The sequence below is a fragment of the Tachysurus fulvidraco genome, chromosome 16 (assembly GCF_022655615.1).
Source record: "Tachysurus fulvidraco isolate hzauxx_2018 chromosome 16, HZAU_PFXX_2.0, whole genome shotgun sequence".
Lineage (NCBI taxonomy): Eukaryota > Metazoa > Chordata > Actinopteri > Siluriformes > Bagridae > Tachysurus > Tachysurus fulvidraco.
This window is the reverse complement of record NC_062533.1, coordinates 7,262,064-7,280,787: the sequence shown is the minus strand read 5'-3', so window position 1 is coordinate 7,280,787 and position 18,724 is coordinate 7,262,064. Positions and strand designations below refer to the sequence as shown.

General features: G+C 35.0%; 1 protein-coding gene across 1 annotated transcript; it reads right to left on the bottom strand.

The window, feature by feature from the left end:
* Positions 1-3,319: 3,319 nt before the first annotated feature.
* On the bottom strand, positions 3,320-17,481 carry LOC113644510 (tumor necrosis factor alpha-induced protein 2-like). The gene is made up of 12 exons (XM_027149427.2): positions 17,267-17,481; positions 13,728-13,871; positions 12,924-13,575; positions 12,724-12,838; positions 12,227-12,349; positions 11,696-11,790; positions 11,153-11,242; positions 7,855-7,978; positions 7,276-7,401; positions 6,905-7,060; positions 5,166-5,287; positions 3,320-3,496 (listed from the first exon to the last, which is right to left on the bottom strand). The coding sequence occupies exons 1-12, from the start codon at positions 17,313-17,315 to the stop codon at positions 3,328-3,330; spliced, it is 1,965 nt and encodes a 654-aa protein (XP_027005228.2). The 5' UTR covers positions 17,316-17,481; the 3' UTR covers positions 3,320-3,327.
* Positions 17,482-18,724: the final 1,243 nt, after the last annotated feature.

The window sequence follows — 18,724 nt, the reverse complement described above, 5'->3', positions numbered from 1 at the left end:
CCTCTCGTTAATTTCGGATGTCTTAAACGACTTGAGTCTCAGAGGATAATCAGCAGCTATAACTTTAGCAAAACAAACTATTAAAACTGCACAGGAATAGGCAGATGAATAGGCGGTGATTTTATTCAGCTCTGCCTGCCAAATTGTGCATGCAACAATATACATTCCAGACTGACTACTGCAAACAACAATTTAAGGATGGAGAAGAATGTACTCGTACATTCATTATGGTTTATTCTGTTTTTTTGTTTGTTTGTTGTTTTTTTTTGTCTAGCAAGGATGTAGGAACCATTCCACAGCTAGACATTTTGTTGGACAGCCCTTTAAAAAGAAGACTACGGTAACTGAGTTTAGTGCAAATCTTCATTTTGTTTGCATTCTGTTTCACCTTTCATTATAGTGTTCTGTGGACCTCTCTGTGGATCCAGAGAATATCCTGTCTTACACACACACACACACACACACACACACACACACACACACACACACACACACACACACACACACACACACACACACACACACACCTAGGGGTACTTTACTGCAGTGCAGCCAGTTTACCCATTGGCATGTTTTCAGCAGTTGGGAGGAAACTGCTCTCTCCAACATTTTCCAACTAAATTAATTTCAATTCAATAAAATTTATTTGTATAGCACTTTTAACAATTCACGTTGTCTCGAAGCAGCTTTTCAGAAGTATATGTCTGAGTCCCTAACACTAATTGGAAGGCTGTTCCATAACTGTGGGGCTCTGGAAGTAAAAGCTCTGCCCGCCACTGTAGCCTTTTGTACTTGAGGTATTACTAAATAGCCTGCACATTTTGATCTAAGTAGGCGTTATGAATCAGAAAAAATCACTTAGTCCTATGGTCAAGAACATTAAGTGCTTTATAGGTTAGAAATAGTATTTTATATTCAATGCAAAACTTGACTTAGAGCCAATGAAATGTGGATAAGATAGGGGTGCTGTGTTCATATCTTCTGGTTCTAGTTAGGACTCTAATGTATCTGCTGCGTTCTGGACTAACTGGATTACAATAATCCAATATTCCAACTAAGAGGTAACAAATGCATGATGTAATAACATCATTTTTTTTTTTCTTAGCAATATTTCTGAGATGAAAGAAGGCTACCCTTGTGATATTATTTATGTGATCTTCAACTTATAGACATTTTCTTGTATCTTGAAGATAAAAATGAGGTTTGATATTGGCCTATAGTTGTACGGCTGGCTTGGGTCGAGGTCAGGTATTTTAATTAAAAGTTTGATAACCGTTAGCTTAAAAGACTTTGGCACATAGCCAGTGCTAAGGGAAGAATTCCTTCTTTTTATAATGGGTTGGGTAGCTACTGGTAGTATCTGTTTAAAGAAGCATGTGGGTAAAGGATGCAGCATGCAGGTTCATAATTTTGATGAAGAAATCAGTGAAAATAAATCTATAAGTAAAACAGTCTAAGTACTGACCAAAAGCAGAAATATTATCTCTGGCATTATTTATCATATTGTTTGGTATTAATTTAATGGTCTAAATTTTCTGCCGTGTTGTAAATTAATATGACAATGGAGCCTTAATTGATCAATGACAAGACAGAACATCATGAGAAATTATTCCTACCACATATTAATCATGAATACATAATTACATACTAACACATTTACTAAATAAAGCATACACAGTAATATACTATCGTAATAATAATAATAATAATAATAATAATAATAATAATAATAATAATAATAATAATAATAATAATAATAACAATAACAATAATAATAATAATAATAATAATAATAATAATCAGAAACACAACTCAAAAAATGTAAAGAGATGTATGATTTATTACACAATACATTACTCACATTACACAATACATTACAATACTGTACATCCATAAAGAGTATATAACTTACATCATTTTCTTATTCATCAATACACTTACAAAGCAATAAAAAAAAGCATATTATCGATATTCCCCTAACACTGACAGCAAAATGTGCAACATTAGCTTACGTACTATACTTTGTAGAATACTTAAACACAAAGGCATGTAAAATTAACCAGAATGTATTTAGAAGCATTAAGGTTTAATAGATGATAAAATGCAACTAGATTTGTAAAGTTCGTCGCGAGAAGCTTCTTCCCGCAGGCCATCCAGATCATAAACCAGGAGACACCCAGGATCTAGTACTGGACCTCTCTCTTCATCCCCACTGTTTATGCACCCCCTCTTTTTTTTGCATGGACACTTTAATTCTGGACTGTCACTGTCACTTTAACTCTGGACTTGCACAGCACAGTGCCACTTTATACACTATTTACACACCATACTGCACCTGGACAGTTTAAGGACAATCTTTTAAAAACCATAAACATGTATGTATATGTATATTTATGTATATGTATATATGTTATTTCTTCATACTCTCCACATATTTCATATTTTATATAGTTTTTAATATAGTTTTCTTATATAGTTTATACTTTCTTCTTATTTTATTCTCATTTTATTTTTTTGCTTTTTTATACTTTTATTATATTCTTTATTCTCATACCGGACAGTTGCATAAAGCATTTCACTGCATATCGTACCCTGTATGTATGTGTATGTGACAAATAAAATATGATTTGATTTGATTTGATTGAAGTATTCGCAAAGGATGGTGCTTTTGGAGGCAAGTGGACATAAGCGTTAGTGTTGCTTTTGGAAGCAAGTGGACAGAAATCATTTAGAGGTAAGTGGAGACAAGCATGTGACATCATCCAAATACTCTTGAGGAAGTTCCCCTCATTGTGCTGAGTTTTCTGATATATCACATGCCCATGTTGTGCACATTTTTTATTTTTATGTGACATCGTCAGAATACACGTGAGGAAGTTCCCCTCATTGTTCTGAGTGTTTTGATATGTCACATGTCCATGTTGTAAAAAGTTTTTGATTTTGCATAATTGTGGGCGGGGCTTCGGGACAACCGAAAGGCCAATCGGTACACCAATTAATCCTTTGTTCAGAGTATCACCCTAAAGGAGCTGGTCGAGTTTGGTGTAGATAGTTTGAAAGCTTGCGGAGTTATAAACCTCCAAAATTTATAATAGGAATCTATGGGAAAAAAGGCCAATTTGTGACCCGGTACCAGAAGTACCGGTACTCTGATGGCATAATAGCAACAAACTTCAGACCGGGGTCTACTACATATCCGAATTTGGTGAATGTGGCTCATGAGCCCTAGGAGGAGTTACTCTTGATAAATTTTTGTCTAAGCTTAAATAGGAAAACAGAATGTTGGCTTCCACAAAGCCAACATAATAATACTGCACAGTTTGTTAATTAAAACACAGTCCGTAAGTTTTTTTTTACAGGCACTTTACAGAAGAAAGCTGCTGTAGACTCAGTATTCAGTAAATTCCTGTTTTCATTCAGGCTCTTTTTGATGTTACGCACTTCTGCTTTGGAGAGGTTTGCCTTCAGGTCCAAGAGTGCAACGACTTGGCATTCGCTGTTAACACAAACCATGGAAAACGTGAATAACGTGGATAATTTCTCAATAAACAATACTCATTTTCATACACAGTAATGCGAAAAGTATGTTTTCATTTTCCAGTTAAAAGCATTTCCAAAAGCAAAATGCTTTCCGAATGTCACTGTAGTTTTATTAAATGTATAACTTGAAGGAATCCTGATGAAAATGACGGTACAGTTTTATACATGATTTCAAAACACCTGAACGTCTGAACCAATTTGAAGGTTTGAATAGATTACACAGGATTTTTCTATTTATAGGAGAATTATGCAGTTATTATGAAATATGTTAACACATATAATATGTTGTTAAACCTACGTTTCAGCCATAGCCACAACACTGACATCACAATATGACATCACAAAATCTCAACACTTTTTTTGTTTCACAGCACAGTTGAATTGAAGATTCTTATTATTTACATCGATTAATTTTCTATAATAGCAAAACTGACAAAAAAGGGCGTCTACTAAATGCAAGATTTAGTGGCATTTGTAATATAATGTATCTACTGGAGATGTAAAAAGACATGCATTACTAGTAAATGTTTGAGTTATATTTGACATTATGATATTAACACATATACTGTAGGCAAATCTAAATTGTAAAGCTTTATACTGGACATAGTTGTCTTTTTAATAGTCACTCAGAGTATGAGATCGCATTAATCTACTTTCTTTATTTATAAAAAATGCTCAAGGTAGATAATGTATAGTTAAATAATATTAAACTATGAGCTTTAAAAGCCTTCCAATGTCCATTGTTGATTCGCTGAAAATTGTATAAAAGTTAATGTTTTAGCAAATGATAATTAACATTAAAACATCAGACTTTCACATTCGCAAGACGTGCAGTACTAAGTTTAATTATAAGACCAAGCAATTTCCTTAACAAAGTTACACCCATGCTTTCAATACAAGAAATGTAGCCAAGACAAAACATTTAGGTGCTCGAGTTAAGGAAACTGTCCAATTAAATGACTGAACACCACATTGTTTAGTTAGGACTTGGAAGTTTTGGCTGTTTTTTATTAAATCACAAAGGATGTACGGATATGACCTTTATATTTTTAATTCTAACTTTTTAAAAGCTTTTTTTTTAACATGGCCATTACCTGCAGTTAGTATCAGATATTTAAAATTTAACTCTGACCTGCTAGCATATTATCATTTTAAAAATAAACTAGACCTAAAAGTTAGATACTAGCTAAAAACTAGTATCTGTCTCAGCTGTAACTTTTAAGTTCTTACATTTGTACGAAAATAAAGTTGTATAGTGAATATAATAAAAGTAGTGAATGAAATAACCCGTACCCATAATCAACAAACTTTGCAAAGGCATGTGTGTTCAGAAGTGATGTTGCATGACATCTACACATACAGTAGAGTTAAATTAGCATAGCCTACTGGCATGGATTTGGAAAAACCTTCACTCATATATGACTGTTAGTTATTTCGTATAACACTGATTAGGATTTATGTGCCATGGTATCAGTTAAATTCTGAGCAATTACATTTTAAATTTATTGCCATTTATACAGCCGAGCTGTTGAGGGTCAAGGGCTCAACAATGCCAGATTGAAATCCATCATATCAGTAGTCCTTTCTTAACAACTAAGCCAAGATTGAGCATCGTGTACACTCACCTGATGTCAGGGTAGGTTTGAGCCAGTGTAACAATTTCAAGCTGAAGTGCTCCTGAGTCCTGCAGCCTCACTACTTCTGATATTTTAGGTAAAATACTGGAAAGCCATTTCTCTTCAGATCCCTGTAGGAACAGAGTGATGATGTATTCCGATAAGCATCCATTTGTGTATAACTGTTTGAATAGTTTCTAGGACATTGTGCTGAATAGTATCCTCAAGCATGCAGTACTTTTTGCCTGTCGTTACATTTTAGTAAAAAAAACACATCTAAGGCAGGTTTGAACATTAACACATCAAGACTAACATTACGATGCTTATAGCAACCAGGACGTTGTTGTGACCTGTGTCACAAGCAGCAGTTTGAAAAAATGTTGTTAGCTGGCTGCATATGTCTCACATGTTACACCTCAACCTCCCTGTTTGCTTACTGTTGTTTTATAGGGCAAATCTGCGGTTGAGTATGATTTGTATACTGAAGTTTTAAATAACCAAGTATTTAATTTTTTTTCACACAGTGCTGAACAACGTCTTCTGAGGGATGTGTGTAATGATTTAGGCTAGCACAGTGTGTATAGTGACAATGAGATTCTCGTGCTTGTTAGCAGCAAAGTGAAAATAGAAAGTGAATTCAGACGCCAACAATATTTTGACATATTGACATTGTTTAAGGGCACAGCAGCTCATTTTGTTATAAGGATAAAATGTATTGTATAGCAAGAAACTTCAGGAGGTGGATTTGATAAATGCAAAACCCATTTCTAATGACAACCTTATCATCTAGCTAAGCATATCATCTACAGCTAGACACATCAGACACATCTTTAATTAAAAATATTTTTTAACTGTCTGTGTCTTTAATATGTGTCAACACCTAGACTTCAGTTAGCTTGTGGAAAAAAACTCTCTCTTTCACTTTTGTTGGAATAGTGTGCATGTGACTTAATGGAAAAAAAAAGTCAGGAGTAAAATTCTTTTCAGCACAAACACAGTGATGCAGTGTAAAATCCTAAACCCTTAAACATCTTACTGCTTTCAACATCTTGTTTACATTTTAAGACCCCAGTGGAAACAGTGTGTGTGTGTGTGTGTGTGTGTGTGTGTGTGTGTGTGTGTGTGTGTGTGTGTGTGTGTGTGTGTGTGTGTGTGTGTGTGTGTGTGTGTGTGTGTGGGTGTGTGTGTGTGCCTGTGTGTGTGGGTTGGGTGAGTAAGACAGGAATGGCATATCTGTTTGTGATTAAATGTGGCATGCAGATGCCATCTGATTATTGGTAAGATTTTTTTTTTTGGTGAGATTTTGTTTAAAGCCACAGTCACAGCTCAGGAGGACTTTTTTTTCACAAACTTCATGATGAAGTATTTGTTTGGCTTTCACAGTATCAAGCCTTTTGGCCTTTTGCCTAGTTTCATTAATACTTGAATAGTTGAATAGGACTTTCTTTCACACAGTTCATGATGACGTACTGTATTTGTTTGACTTTCACATTATCAAGCCTTTTGGCCTTTTGCCTAATCTCATTACTATTGGTTGTTGAACGCCTGACAAACAGTAAGTATTAAAACAACATTTTAAAGGTAATATGGGAGTGTGTGTATTGTTTTACTCTCACTCTACTGGGCCCAGAAAAGTACATTTCGAATGTGGGGCACAAATGAAGCACTCTAATTTAAAAACCTTAGATGGTCAGCCTTCTAACCACTACTTGTATGGAATATAGTATATATGTATACTGCATACTCACGATTCTGATGAACAGTGAGTTTATTCTCACACTGTCCTCACACAGAAAGCCTGCAGCTGCCTCCTGGTCGTCCTTGTCTTTTAGTTTCAGTTTCACCTTTAACATCCTCTTCACATATTCTGTCATCACTTCAGAATGCAGCTGGCTTAATAGCTCCTACACACACACACAAACGCGCGCACACACACACACACACACACACACACACACACACACACACACACACACACACACACACACACACACACACACACACACACACAGGCACACACACACGCACAACATGTTTACCACCACTTCTTCACTTCATCATTTTTAGTTCATGTTTTCATGCTGAATTGTTAGTTCTTTTAATAAAGTTTCTGACTGACCTTCATGCAGTCAGTCTGTATGTCTGAGAAATCCTGAACCATGTCCTCCAGAGTGCTTATCAGCTCTCCAACAATCGTTTGACTTTCTGAAAGCCAGGCTTGAGTCCATAGCTTACGATATTGATCCTGTAGGGAAACATTCGGGTCCAAATACCAAAGTCATCTACTAAGAATTGGTCTTTTTTATGATTTTATTCAGTTAATTCAGTTATTAACTATTATTCAAGACAAAATTATTTAAACAGACATTTTTGCTTTTGGCAGTTTCAGAAAACATTGGATGAAGTTCAAATACATCTGAATTTAATCTCCACACATCTTGTTTTAACTATTTCATCCCTTAACACTGAGAAACTTCTAAAATTATTTTGACTGTATTTGACTGTATATATATATATATATATATATATATATATATATATATATATATATATATATATATATATATATATATAACCAAATCCAAGCTTTGGTGGAATGTCCATCCGATAATTTTAGTGAGATGGGATTGTATTCAGTTTCAGTGAATAAGGATCACTGACATAAACATGCAAGTGTGGGGGAGATAATTGTAAATACCTTGAGCTTCTTGTGAATGGGGCTGAGAAAATAACTGTGACAGAAGTTTCTCATCTCAGAGACAATGGACAGCAAAGTTACTTTCTTGTCATCTGGGAGATTCTCCTGTTTCTCGATATACTCCCTACAGATACACAGTCGTTTGATATTACAACTGAACCAAAGCTAAAACGTTCCAATATTGTTGCAAATGCCTTGATATCTTGTCATTCATTCATTCATTCACAAAGTGCGATCATAAATCCTTCAATTTATGGTCTTAGCACAATAATTAGTATCACCGTGCAGTCAACTGGACCTTATATCAAGCGTGGCTTGTATTTCTGACGGCTTCGCGGGTCTGCAGGACTTGGATTATCCTACGTCACTGGATTGGGGAAGCTGTCTTGGCTGTTTGTGGAAGTTGTCTATGTGGTCTTATGGATATGAATCCTTCAAGATGAAGGGAAGTGCTTCTTCTTTGCTGCTGATGTGGTTTATTTTTATTGTTTAAGACCTTGCTGTTTTTGATTTTATCTTTTTTCCTTAGCATCGCATAACTTCACTGTGCTCCTTTTCCTGTTTACATCTGACGTCAAGTACTGTACCGCCTGTGATCTGTCTTAGGAGAGTGAATAACAAGTGGATTTGGATTCCTATGCTGTACTTGACTATCGGTACTTTTCTACGGAGGGCTTTATTGGTGCTTTTGGAGAAAAGATGAACCAGTTGACTCGTATGCTGTGTTTTCTTTTTGTACTGTGCCTATCTAGCCATTACAGTACTGAAAATGGTTATCACGGGTATAATAACACATATTTAGTGAATCCATTTATGGTCACAGCACACAAAGGAACGTCTGTATCTGGCTTTGCACTAGAGGTACCATATGCCAGATTGTCTTTTATACTACAGTCCTGTTTTTGTACCAAAGACCTGGTTTGTTTGTCCAGTGTTATGGCTCTTCAGGATAATTTTACAATCTCTTTAAAGGCCCACTGGAATTTTAAAATAGTAGAGATCAAGTCCAAAGTTTATACTATTAAATCATTCAGGCAGAGGTGCTTGATTTATTACTTTTGATTTATTACTAATCCAGGTCCAGTTTCTGATTCTGCATCAAGTCTAGAAACACCTGCAGATTTTAAATCAAGGTGTGGACTTGGTTTTATTCATTTGAATGTTCGGAGTTTAATCTCTAATATGGATATGGTTGGGGCGTAGCGATATTTATAAAAAAAAATTTATAAAGTACTGCTTTTTAAATCAGTGACTAAACAATTAGAATTTTTAGCTCTCGATCTTGAGGTTTCTAAATCTCTCAACATAACAATTGTCGGTTGCTATAGAACACCGTCTGCTGATAGTAGTGCACTTCCTTCTTTATTCCAGCTCTTTTCAGCTCTTAATGCCAAAGGATTGGTAGTTTTAGGTGATTTAAACTGGAACTGGTTGCATTCAGCAACTGATGAATTTAAAACTTATTGCGATGCACTGAATCTTTTTCAGATTGTTGACAATCCCACTCGACCAAACCTAAAATGTCCAGAAAAATCTTCACTAATAGATTTAATCTTAACAAACACTCCCCATAAGTATTCAACTGCATCTGTATTTGCGAATGACATCAGTGACCACTGTGTCATCGCAACAGTAAGAAACACAAAAGTTTCTAAAACTAAACAAACATCATAACTAAGCGTGACATGAAACATTTCTCAGAACAAGGGTTTTTACACGATTTGAATAATTTGGAGTGGGAAAAAATTTATTTAATTTCTTTTATAATATACTGATACAAAGACTTATGGATATTGGATTATCTAAACATACAATTGGTTGGTTTAATAACTATCTTTCAAACAGAATGCAATGTGTACAGGCAGATGGTTTTATATCTGGTTCACTCAATGTTACTAAAGGGTCAGTCCTTGGACCACTTCTATTTACTATATATATATAAATAATATTGATCATAATGTCCATAATGTAAAGTTCCATTATTATGCAGATGATACAGTTATTTATATTTCTGCATCCACACCCAATCAGGCTCTTTCGCAGTTACAGTTTGCATTTGATATTGTTCAGCGTAATTTGTTTGAATTAAAATTAGTTATAAATGTTGATAAAACAAAATTCATGTTGTTTTCTAAATCCAAACCAATCTCAAAGAATAACCTTGTGCCTATTACTATGTCTCATGGTTCAGAAATTGAGTTTGTGTCTCAGTATAAGTATCTAGGGATTTTAATTGATGACGCTCTCTCCTTTGGCCCTCATGTTGAGCAACTGGTGAAAAGATTGAAAGTGAAATTGGGTTTTTATTTTAGAATCAAATCCTGTCTTTCCTTTGAGGCAAAAAAGAGGCTTGTTGAAGCGACTTTTATGTCTGTACTGGATTACGGTGATGTTATATATATGCATGCATCTTCATAGTGTTTACATGCTATTGATACTGTTTATCATGGTGCATTGAGGTTTATAACAAATCTTTAAACCCTCACTCATCACTGTGTGTTGTATGCTCGGGTCGGCTGGTCTTCGCTGTCCATCCGAAGACAAAAACACTGGCATGTTTTTGTATATAAATCTATCCTGGGTTTACTGCCATCATATATTTGTAAATACATCTGTAAAAAGTATGCTTGTAGCTATAGCCTCAGGTCACAAGAATTATTTTTACTTTCTGTTCCAGTGGTACGTACTGAATGTGGAAAAAAGGCATTTAAATTTGCTGCTCCCTCTGCCTGGAATTGTTTGCAAAGTGCAGTAAATCTGAGGACACTGGTTCCGTTGGACATTTTTTTAAAAACTTTTACATGATTTGGAGAATGAAACTTCGGGCTGTACTTGTTTTAATTTTAATAAATTTTTATTGATATTGAAATTTGATGGATTTGCTTGTGTGTGTGTGTGTGTGTGTGTGTGTGTGTGTGTGTGTGTGTGTGTGTGTGTGTGTGTGTGTGTGTGTGTGTGTGTGTGTGTGTGTGTGTGAGTGTGTGTGTCTGTATGTATTGTTGGATGTTATTTGTTAAACTCAAACGTGCTTGTATCTGTTAGTCTTGGCCAGGACGCACTTGTAAAAGAGATTTTTAATCTCAATGTGCTTCTTTCCTGGTAAAATAAAGGTTATAATAATTCTTGTTCTCATTTTTGAACTTTTTACATACCAAAAATGAAACGGTTTTGAAACGGTTTTGGACATACTTATGTAAATAATAAATACTTGAAAGCAAAAATAAAGCTCTTCAGGTTTACTTATATGCACTGTATTTACATTAGCATTAATGTGTATTATTATTTGTCAGAATCTCACCGAAACTGCTTGATGCTAAACAGACTGGCTTTCAGGATGTCTGGGAGACTGATGTGCCTTCCTTTAGGATCAGTCAAGGACTTCTTATAGCTGTCAAGAGAAACAATATTTTTTTCTTTAATTTCTGTTTTTTGTTTTTTTTTTACGTACAGCAGTGACTTCACCAAGCCCTTCTCTGGTTTTTATCTACAGTATGTTTGTCTGTTTCCACAATATCCTCTTTGCTGATTGCCTGAAGCCGAATCCTGTTCTTGACCTTGAACTTGAATGTTTTTGAAACTTCATCTAAGCTTCTCTATTGTGACAAAATGCATAGGCTGGGATCGGGGCATTCATATTAAACTGTTTTACATTTATATCTACAGTTATGGCATTTGATAGACGGCATTATACAAAGTGACTAAAGTTTATCTCATTTTTTTCGCCAACACAATGATGAAGGTTAAGTGCCCTGTTCAAGCACCTGGTAGTGGGCTTTTATAAAGACTCTAAATATAAAGCTGTTAACATAGTCCTTCAGTGTGATAGGATTATTTTGTATACCTCATTAGGAAACTTTCCAACAGAACCAGAATTCTTTGACCATTATCTCTGTTACCCAGAATATCCACCGTCTCCTTTATGGATCCGTTAATAATCTGTAAACCAGAGAATAATTTATTTATTCATTTATTTATGATATATGGTTCAAACAAGAAGAAATATTTTGTAACTAAATGACAACCATGGTTAAGAAATGAGATTTTATCTTGTAAGAATATTTTGAATATAGGATTTCAAGTAATATTTCTACCTTTTAACATATAGAGGGCTGTTCAACTTCTAAGTTTCTCTTATGAGTATTTTACTCATTTCAGTCTCTAACAGGTAATTTAGATCATTTCATGTATTTCTAGGATGCAGCTAAATTTTCTGCCAATAAGATTAGACCATTTTAATCTTCAAATTAGTATCTGTATAAAATAGAATATAATTAATAGTCTAATATAATATTTGCTATATAATAATCTCAGGATGGAAAATTTCAGCCATGTGTGTCAAGAAAAAAATGCATTAAACCGGTATTGTTCATACAGGTATAAGATCCACAGCAAGGGTGGAGATGGGGAACCCATCAATGAGAGCAGGTTTATTACTCGTCTGCCAAATTTCCTCTTCTTTTTTAAGAGCGTTGGACAACCATGTCCTGACCTCCATCTATAGAAAAAGATATATAATCTGGCCTTAGAATATCATAAACATTCAGAACATCCACACATAATTGTTAGAATAACAGATAAAGCTGGCTTGAATTCCAAAAACTTTGGAATTCAAAAATTTTTGCAAGCCCTTTAATTCTCTGATATTTAAAACTTCCTTATGAGTGAGCTTCATCCAGACATGTCATTCCCAAATACATTCCACTCTAATTGAGCATGTTTCCTACTTTAATTTGAAGCAAACTCTTAATACAGTTTGATTAATAAAAATATTTAAACCGAAGCATTAACAATGCTAATCAGATTTTATTTGTGTTGTGTTGTAATTCGTTATAAGTATTGAAAATATCCAAAAGTATTATTTTGCCTCACCTCTTTGTGTGACAGATATTGCTCCTCTAGTGCCTTACGAGCTTCCTCAGTTAACAAAGCTCCTAATGATTCAGTCTTGATGTGTGGTGCCAGCTCATTCTGTTTCAAAATATCCCTGAAAAATACATTTTAAAAAACGTTTTTGGTACACTTTTTTGTTAGTTCTCATCCATGAGCATGTTTTATCACCTGTCGCTTACTTTGGATAGTAAACATGAATCCAGCGTAGTATGTAGGTGCAGTCTTGGATGTCTAAGTTGGTTTGAGCAAACTCAGTCAGTTTTGCAGAGAAAGCTTGATGGTAGAGCTGAACATACATATTGCAAATGTCAAAGTCTGATGTATAACACTGCTGCACGTCTTGGACAACTTGGAGTAGATCCTTTTGAATGCGCTTGCCCATCCGACACACCTCTCTCTTCAGGGAAGTGGACAGGTTGTCTGCCCCGTTCTCTTCTTTGTTTGCTTGCTGCAGCCGTACCTCGATTAACTCCTTGAGTAACATGTCATGAATCTCTTTGCATCTTAGCGGCCTCCAGCATGGACCTTTCTCTTCCGTTGCTTTCTCCCAATGCCTGTCTTTTTCCTCCTGCTGATGTATAACCATTACAGCACTTCTCAGTTTCTCCTGATTCTCCTTGTTAAAGGAATCATTGACAGCCATTCTTAGATGAAGCATCAAGGTTTCGTAGTTCTTCTGCAAACTGTCCTCCTCATCCTCAGTGCAAGTCACTTCTGCATCTGATGACTGGCATCTGAAGAGGTGATCTTCCTGTGCTAAAAGTTGCTGGCTAGCTTCTGACAAATGATTCTGTTCTACATTCTGGATGAAATCCAAAATTACTGTGGCATCTGAAAGAATGTGAGAATACCTTAATGCTAACTTTTCACCATATCCTGTACTCAATTCATTTTCCAAAAGAACAAATTGCCATTTAGTGGTTATTATTGCTATTAAATAATAAATATATATATATCGTTAGAAGAAAATCTATTAGATGTACCTGGAGTGTCTGGTACCTCTCCTTTTCTCTGCAATTTATCATATTTTTTTTTTAATAGGTTTAGAATTTTTGTCTTATTTTTGCATTTCTCCTTTGATTGTTGTTCAACCACGGTAGTGCATTCAGACTCAGCGTCTGCTTCACCTGTAAATATACAATTCGTAAACCAATGGAGATTTGAAAATGAAGCACTCACTATAAAAGAAACAATATCATAGAAGTCTTGCATGATTCTGCTGATTATTAATGCTATAGTTTTATATAATCAATAACACACTAATTAAAATAGTAAGCGCTATGGTGTTATCACCTTGTTAGAAAAATGAGACGATAAAAATGGTGTGTGTGTGTGTGTGTGTGTGTGTGTGTGTGTGTGTGTGTGTGTGTGTGTGTGTGTGTGTGTGTGTAAAAATCATCTTCATAATAAAATTTCATGTTTACAAATTCCACAAGTTCACAAATTCACTTTAATTGGAAAAAGAAAATTAAGATTACAGGAAACACTATGTGTGCATTTCTGTGTGTGTGTGTGTGTGTGTGTGTGTGTGTGTGTGTGTGTGTGTGTGTGTGTGTGTGTGTGTGTGTGTGTGTTTGTGTGTGTTTGTGTGTGTGTGTGTGTGTGTGTGTGTGTGTGTCAGGTCTTAGCATCACCATCCAAGCCTACAACAACATCCAGTTTCTCAAAATGTTGTATTTACTAATATCCTATACATTAAACAATGGTAATGCATAATATGACCTCATATTTATGTCATTTGTGCTACATTAGGTTTCTTCTACTGTATATTAGGATTTTAATGATAGTGTTTAGGGGTCATAATTATCATTTTAATTGAAATTATTGTATTGAAATGTACATTAAAGGGTTGTGGACATCTGACCATTACATCCAGTGTAGATTCTACCCCAAACTGTGACCACAAAGAAAGAAGCACAGAATTTTCTACAATGCCTTAGTGTTTAGGGGTCATAATTTACATTTCAATACAATAATTTCAAATAAAATGATAATTATGACCCCTAAACACTATAATTAAAATCCTAATATACAGTAGAAGAAACCTAATGTAGCACCAATGACATAAATATGAGGAAGCACAGAATTTTCTACAATGCCTTTGGACGCTGTAAACATTTTAGTTTCTCTTCACTGGAATTAGGAGGCCCAGACTCAAAACAAGCATAAATGGCTGTGATAACCAGGAATCCACAGACTTTTCTTTTCTTGAGTCTAGTTAAATACAGTATGCTAAATGTAAAGATCCAAAGGTGGATGAATCTAGCCTTAATTATGTGTTATTTTTTAAAAATGATTTTAAATCTATTTAAAATTGTTTTAAATAGTCAACTATGTTTATATTTCTAGTTTCCTTGATGAGATTGAAAATTTATTTAAGTTGCATAAAAGTAAAACATTAGCAACATTTAAAAGTTAATTTAATAAGTAAACATGTACTATTACCTATTGTTTTAACACATGGTTCTAGTTCATCACTCTTTTAGTATAGTTGTGTGTAAATATTTTTGTAAGACAAACCAAGCAATTTAGATGGATCTAAATAAATAAAAGTTTCTGTCTTATTTAAAAAGGTTAAAAAGCTGGTTTTCTTTGTACTCATGTGTTTATGTTGATGAATGCCAATCACCAATCAAGTGCAAAGCTCACAAAGTTGTTTTCCTATGTTGTAGCTCAAATACAGGGTTGAAAATTACAGAAATTCAAGTACTGAATTCCCATTTCCAAGGTCAAAGTGCAAAGTCAAATGCAAATACAGCATAAGTTACCTATTTGAATGAAGAAATACAGCATGTTTTCTGTTGGTGGAATACAGTATGAGTGACTGGATAATTCTACAACAGGATCTTCACATAATGTATTTCAATGTAACATGGCAGTTTAATATTGAATCCAAATTTAACAGTAGAGATAATGTGTAAACATGAAATGTAAATGTTATACTAATTATTATTATTATTATTATTATTATTATTATTATTATTATTATTATTATTATTATTATTATTATTATATCTGGCAAGTAAGCATTTTTTCTGCAGCTACCCGTAGCTGGTTAACAAACAATATTAACAACCTAATAATGGCAATACCAGCTCTTTGGATCCACCACAACTGTCAACAGGCTGAAGTGGTTACTGAAGATAGGGTTAAGTTTTTAGATACTGTATAACACAGGGCTGGTATGGGTAAGGGTTAGGGTGAGCTTTTGCATGGCTGTACTGAAAACCTTCACCAACTGGATAATATACTGCACACTCCTGCTGTATACGCTCGTATAGATGTTGGGAAGCTGAAAGCTATAGCAGGCTTGCAAAAACCATTTTACAGCCAGAATGGTGGTTAATATATCTCATAAAGTCATTCGAAGCTTCGCACTTTTTAGACGGTCCCTAAAAGAACTGCAGCGTAATAGCACTATAATTCTTCAATATTATTATTATTATTATTATTATTATTATTATTATTATTATTATTATTATTATTATTATTATTATTAGCAATAATAATAATCATCATCATTTGTTTACATTTATTATGTATTTATATATTATTTTCTACGTCATATAGCGCCACATGGACACATCTGGTCGTCTGGTCTGGTAAATACGCAGGCGCAGCCATGCTCGGCTTTTATCAACTGTGATGTATATATTTTCCTATTTTCCGCCAAACAGCGAACTGTATAGTTATCGCATTATTAACAAGAGAATATGCTTCTCTGTTGCTTACTCGAATGCAGATACTTATATTAACTGGATAACACATAACGGTGCGCAATCTACCGTTAGTCTCTGACGCTGCGGGCGGACACGCGCTGATTCCACTTCACTCCATAACCGGGGTGGTGCTGATACGAGAACAGACTATAGAATGTGTGTGTGTGTGTGTGTGTGTGTGTGTGTGTGTGTGTGTGTGTGTGTGTGTGTGTGTGTGTGTGTGGGTGGGGGTGGGGGGGGGGGGGGGTGTGCGTGTGTGTGTGTGCAATGCGCAGTTTCATGGAAAATTGGGAATATCAAGTGGAAAAGACAGTAATTGAATTAGATGCGTTTATTGCATTAACCTCATCTCGTGTGTAATAGTATTTACTCGGTACATCAAAAACAGCATTTTGGAGTATTTCAGAACAAGAGTAAAACAGTATTTTCCTATATTACAAGCCATTTCTATGCCTACAGCTCTATCCAGATGCTACAAATAAAAAGCAAGTAAGTACATTAAGCCATTTTTATTAGTAATATATGTTTGTCTTGTAATAATAATAATAATAATAATAATAATAATAATAATAATAACAATAATAATAATATCTGAATAAACCAAATAACTATCACCATGCTTGCTGTTATTACAGTTTTCCGTCATTTCATTGCCTATTTAAATAACAACTATTTAATAAATATCCATTTAATCATTTACAATTACAATTTAAAACATTTACCTTTAAAATAATTACCTTTAAAAGGAGACAAATAAAAGTGTTGTAAATACATGCTGTTGCTTAAATAAAGATTTTCCTTACCTTTACTTTTCTTCCGAAGATTTATTGTGGGGAGTTGGAAGGTCATCATTATTAGGTCAGATTTTCCGTCCCAGAAACTCGTCTGTGAGACTGTTGTTGTGTCCTTGGTTCTGTGTGAGACTGCCTCTCACTGTGAAGCTTTATATAATGGAGGCCAACAGCTTAGGCAGGGGGAGTGTGTTATGGGCATTCCCACAGTGGCAGACAGGAAACTCTTTCACTTTCAGTTTTCTTTATTTTCTCCTTCCACATTAGTCATTCTTAGACACCAACCACTCCTGAATCTGAAACCAGAAAATCAGCTATAAATCACAACTCAAAAGACCAGTACGAAAAAGCACACGCTTTTGTGCAGGATGTTTTCTGGAGACTAATGAAAGATATTCCTCTCAAGGTTATTTGTCTTTTCAGAGGGGTTTTCGTATAATACAAAAGTCAGCAGTGCCTGTCAGCCATATTGTATAACAAAAGATGACCTGGGTGCAGAGCCGATCCTGACCTCCCTGGGGCCCCAAGCAAAATTCTGCTAAGGGGTCCTCCTACCTGACCCATGAGCCATGTAAACCATTTGCCACACATTCACACTTGACAGCATCTCCTCTACTAACAAATTTCAGCATAGCACCTGTAAGTTATAGATAACTACGATTATTCATTTCATAAGCTCCACTTAAACTGCTTCCCTCAGATCCCTCTTTATCCATTTTCAAATATAAAATACTATTTATAATATGACTTGGCTCTTGCAATATTCTAGTGAATAGCAGATATCAGAAATTATTTTTACTAGTGTAAAATGTAATTCCTGATATCAAAAATATGGTTACTACTAAAAATCACACTCTTAATATTTACATTTTAAGTATTGAAAACTGAATTCTTGATATCAAAAATCCCTGTTATGTGAATGTATTGACCTGGCATTATGCCCATTCCAATGTAAATCCAATGGTTTCCATATGGCATTAACGTTGTTGTAACCTTGATTGAGAAACTATAAACATTGTCATTTAGGTGTGCTTTCACGCTACTTTTTGTACTGGTCCCCACACAGATGTTGCTGCGCGAAGCGCGCGTGTCATTTTGTGCACGATTGCATGCGCATATGAACGCATGTTCACGCGCGGCGCGGTTATCGAGCTGCCGTTAAGAAACATCATTGCCCTTGGGCGTTTATTCACGTGAATGTTCACTTTACAGCGAGGTAGGGGGAGGCGGGGTCTTCTATAATTTGCGGGGCCCTACGCAACTTGCGTAGTGAGCGTATAGGGCCGATCGGCTCTGCCTGGGTGCCTAAAATAATACGTAAACATCCAAATGGTATGTCCTTAAATGGCTTTCCAAACTATTTCTGCAAATGTCTGGCCAAAAAAAATTGGAAATGAACAAACAACACTGCATGGGTGATGGGAGGTAAAGCTTTGTGCACTTGGGCATGAGAAGGATGTGTAAACATAA

Coding starts and splice junctions, on each gene's coding strand:
- LOC113644510 (XM_027149427.2), bottom strand. CDS start 17,315: ATGATGACCTTCCAACTCCCCACAATAAATCTTCGGAAGAAAAGTAAA. Junction 12,350..12,723: donor AATATCTGTCACACAAAGAG/GTGAGGCAAAAT, acceptor CTTTTTCTATAG/ATGGAGGTCAGGACATGGTT. Junction 11,243..11,695: donor TTGGAAAGTTTCCTAATGAG/GTATACAAAATA, acceptor TTCTCTTGACAG/CTATAAGAAGTCCTTGACTG.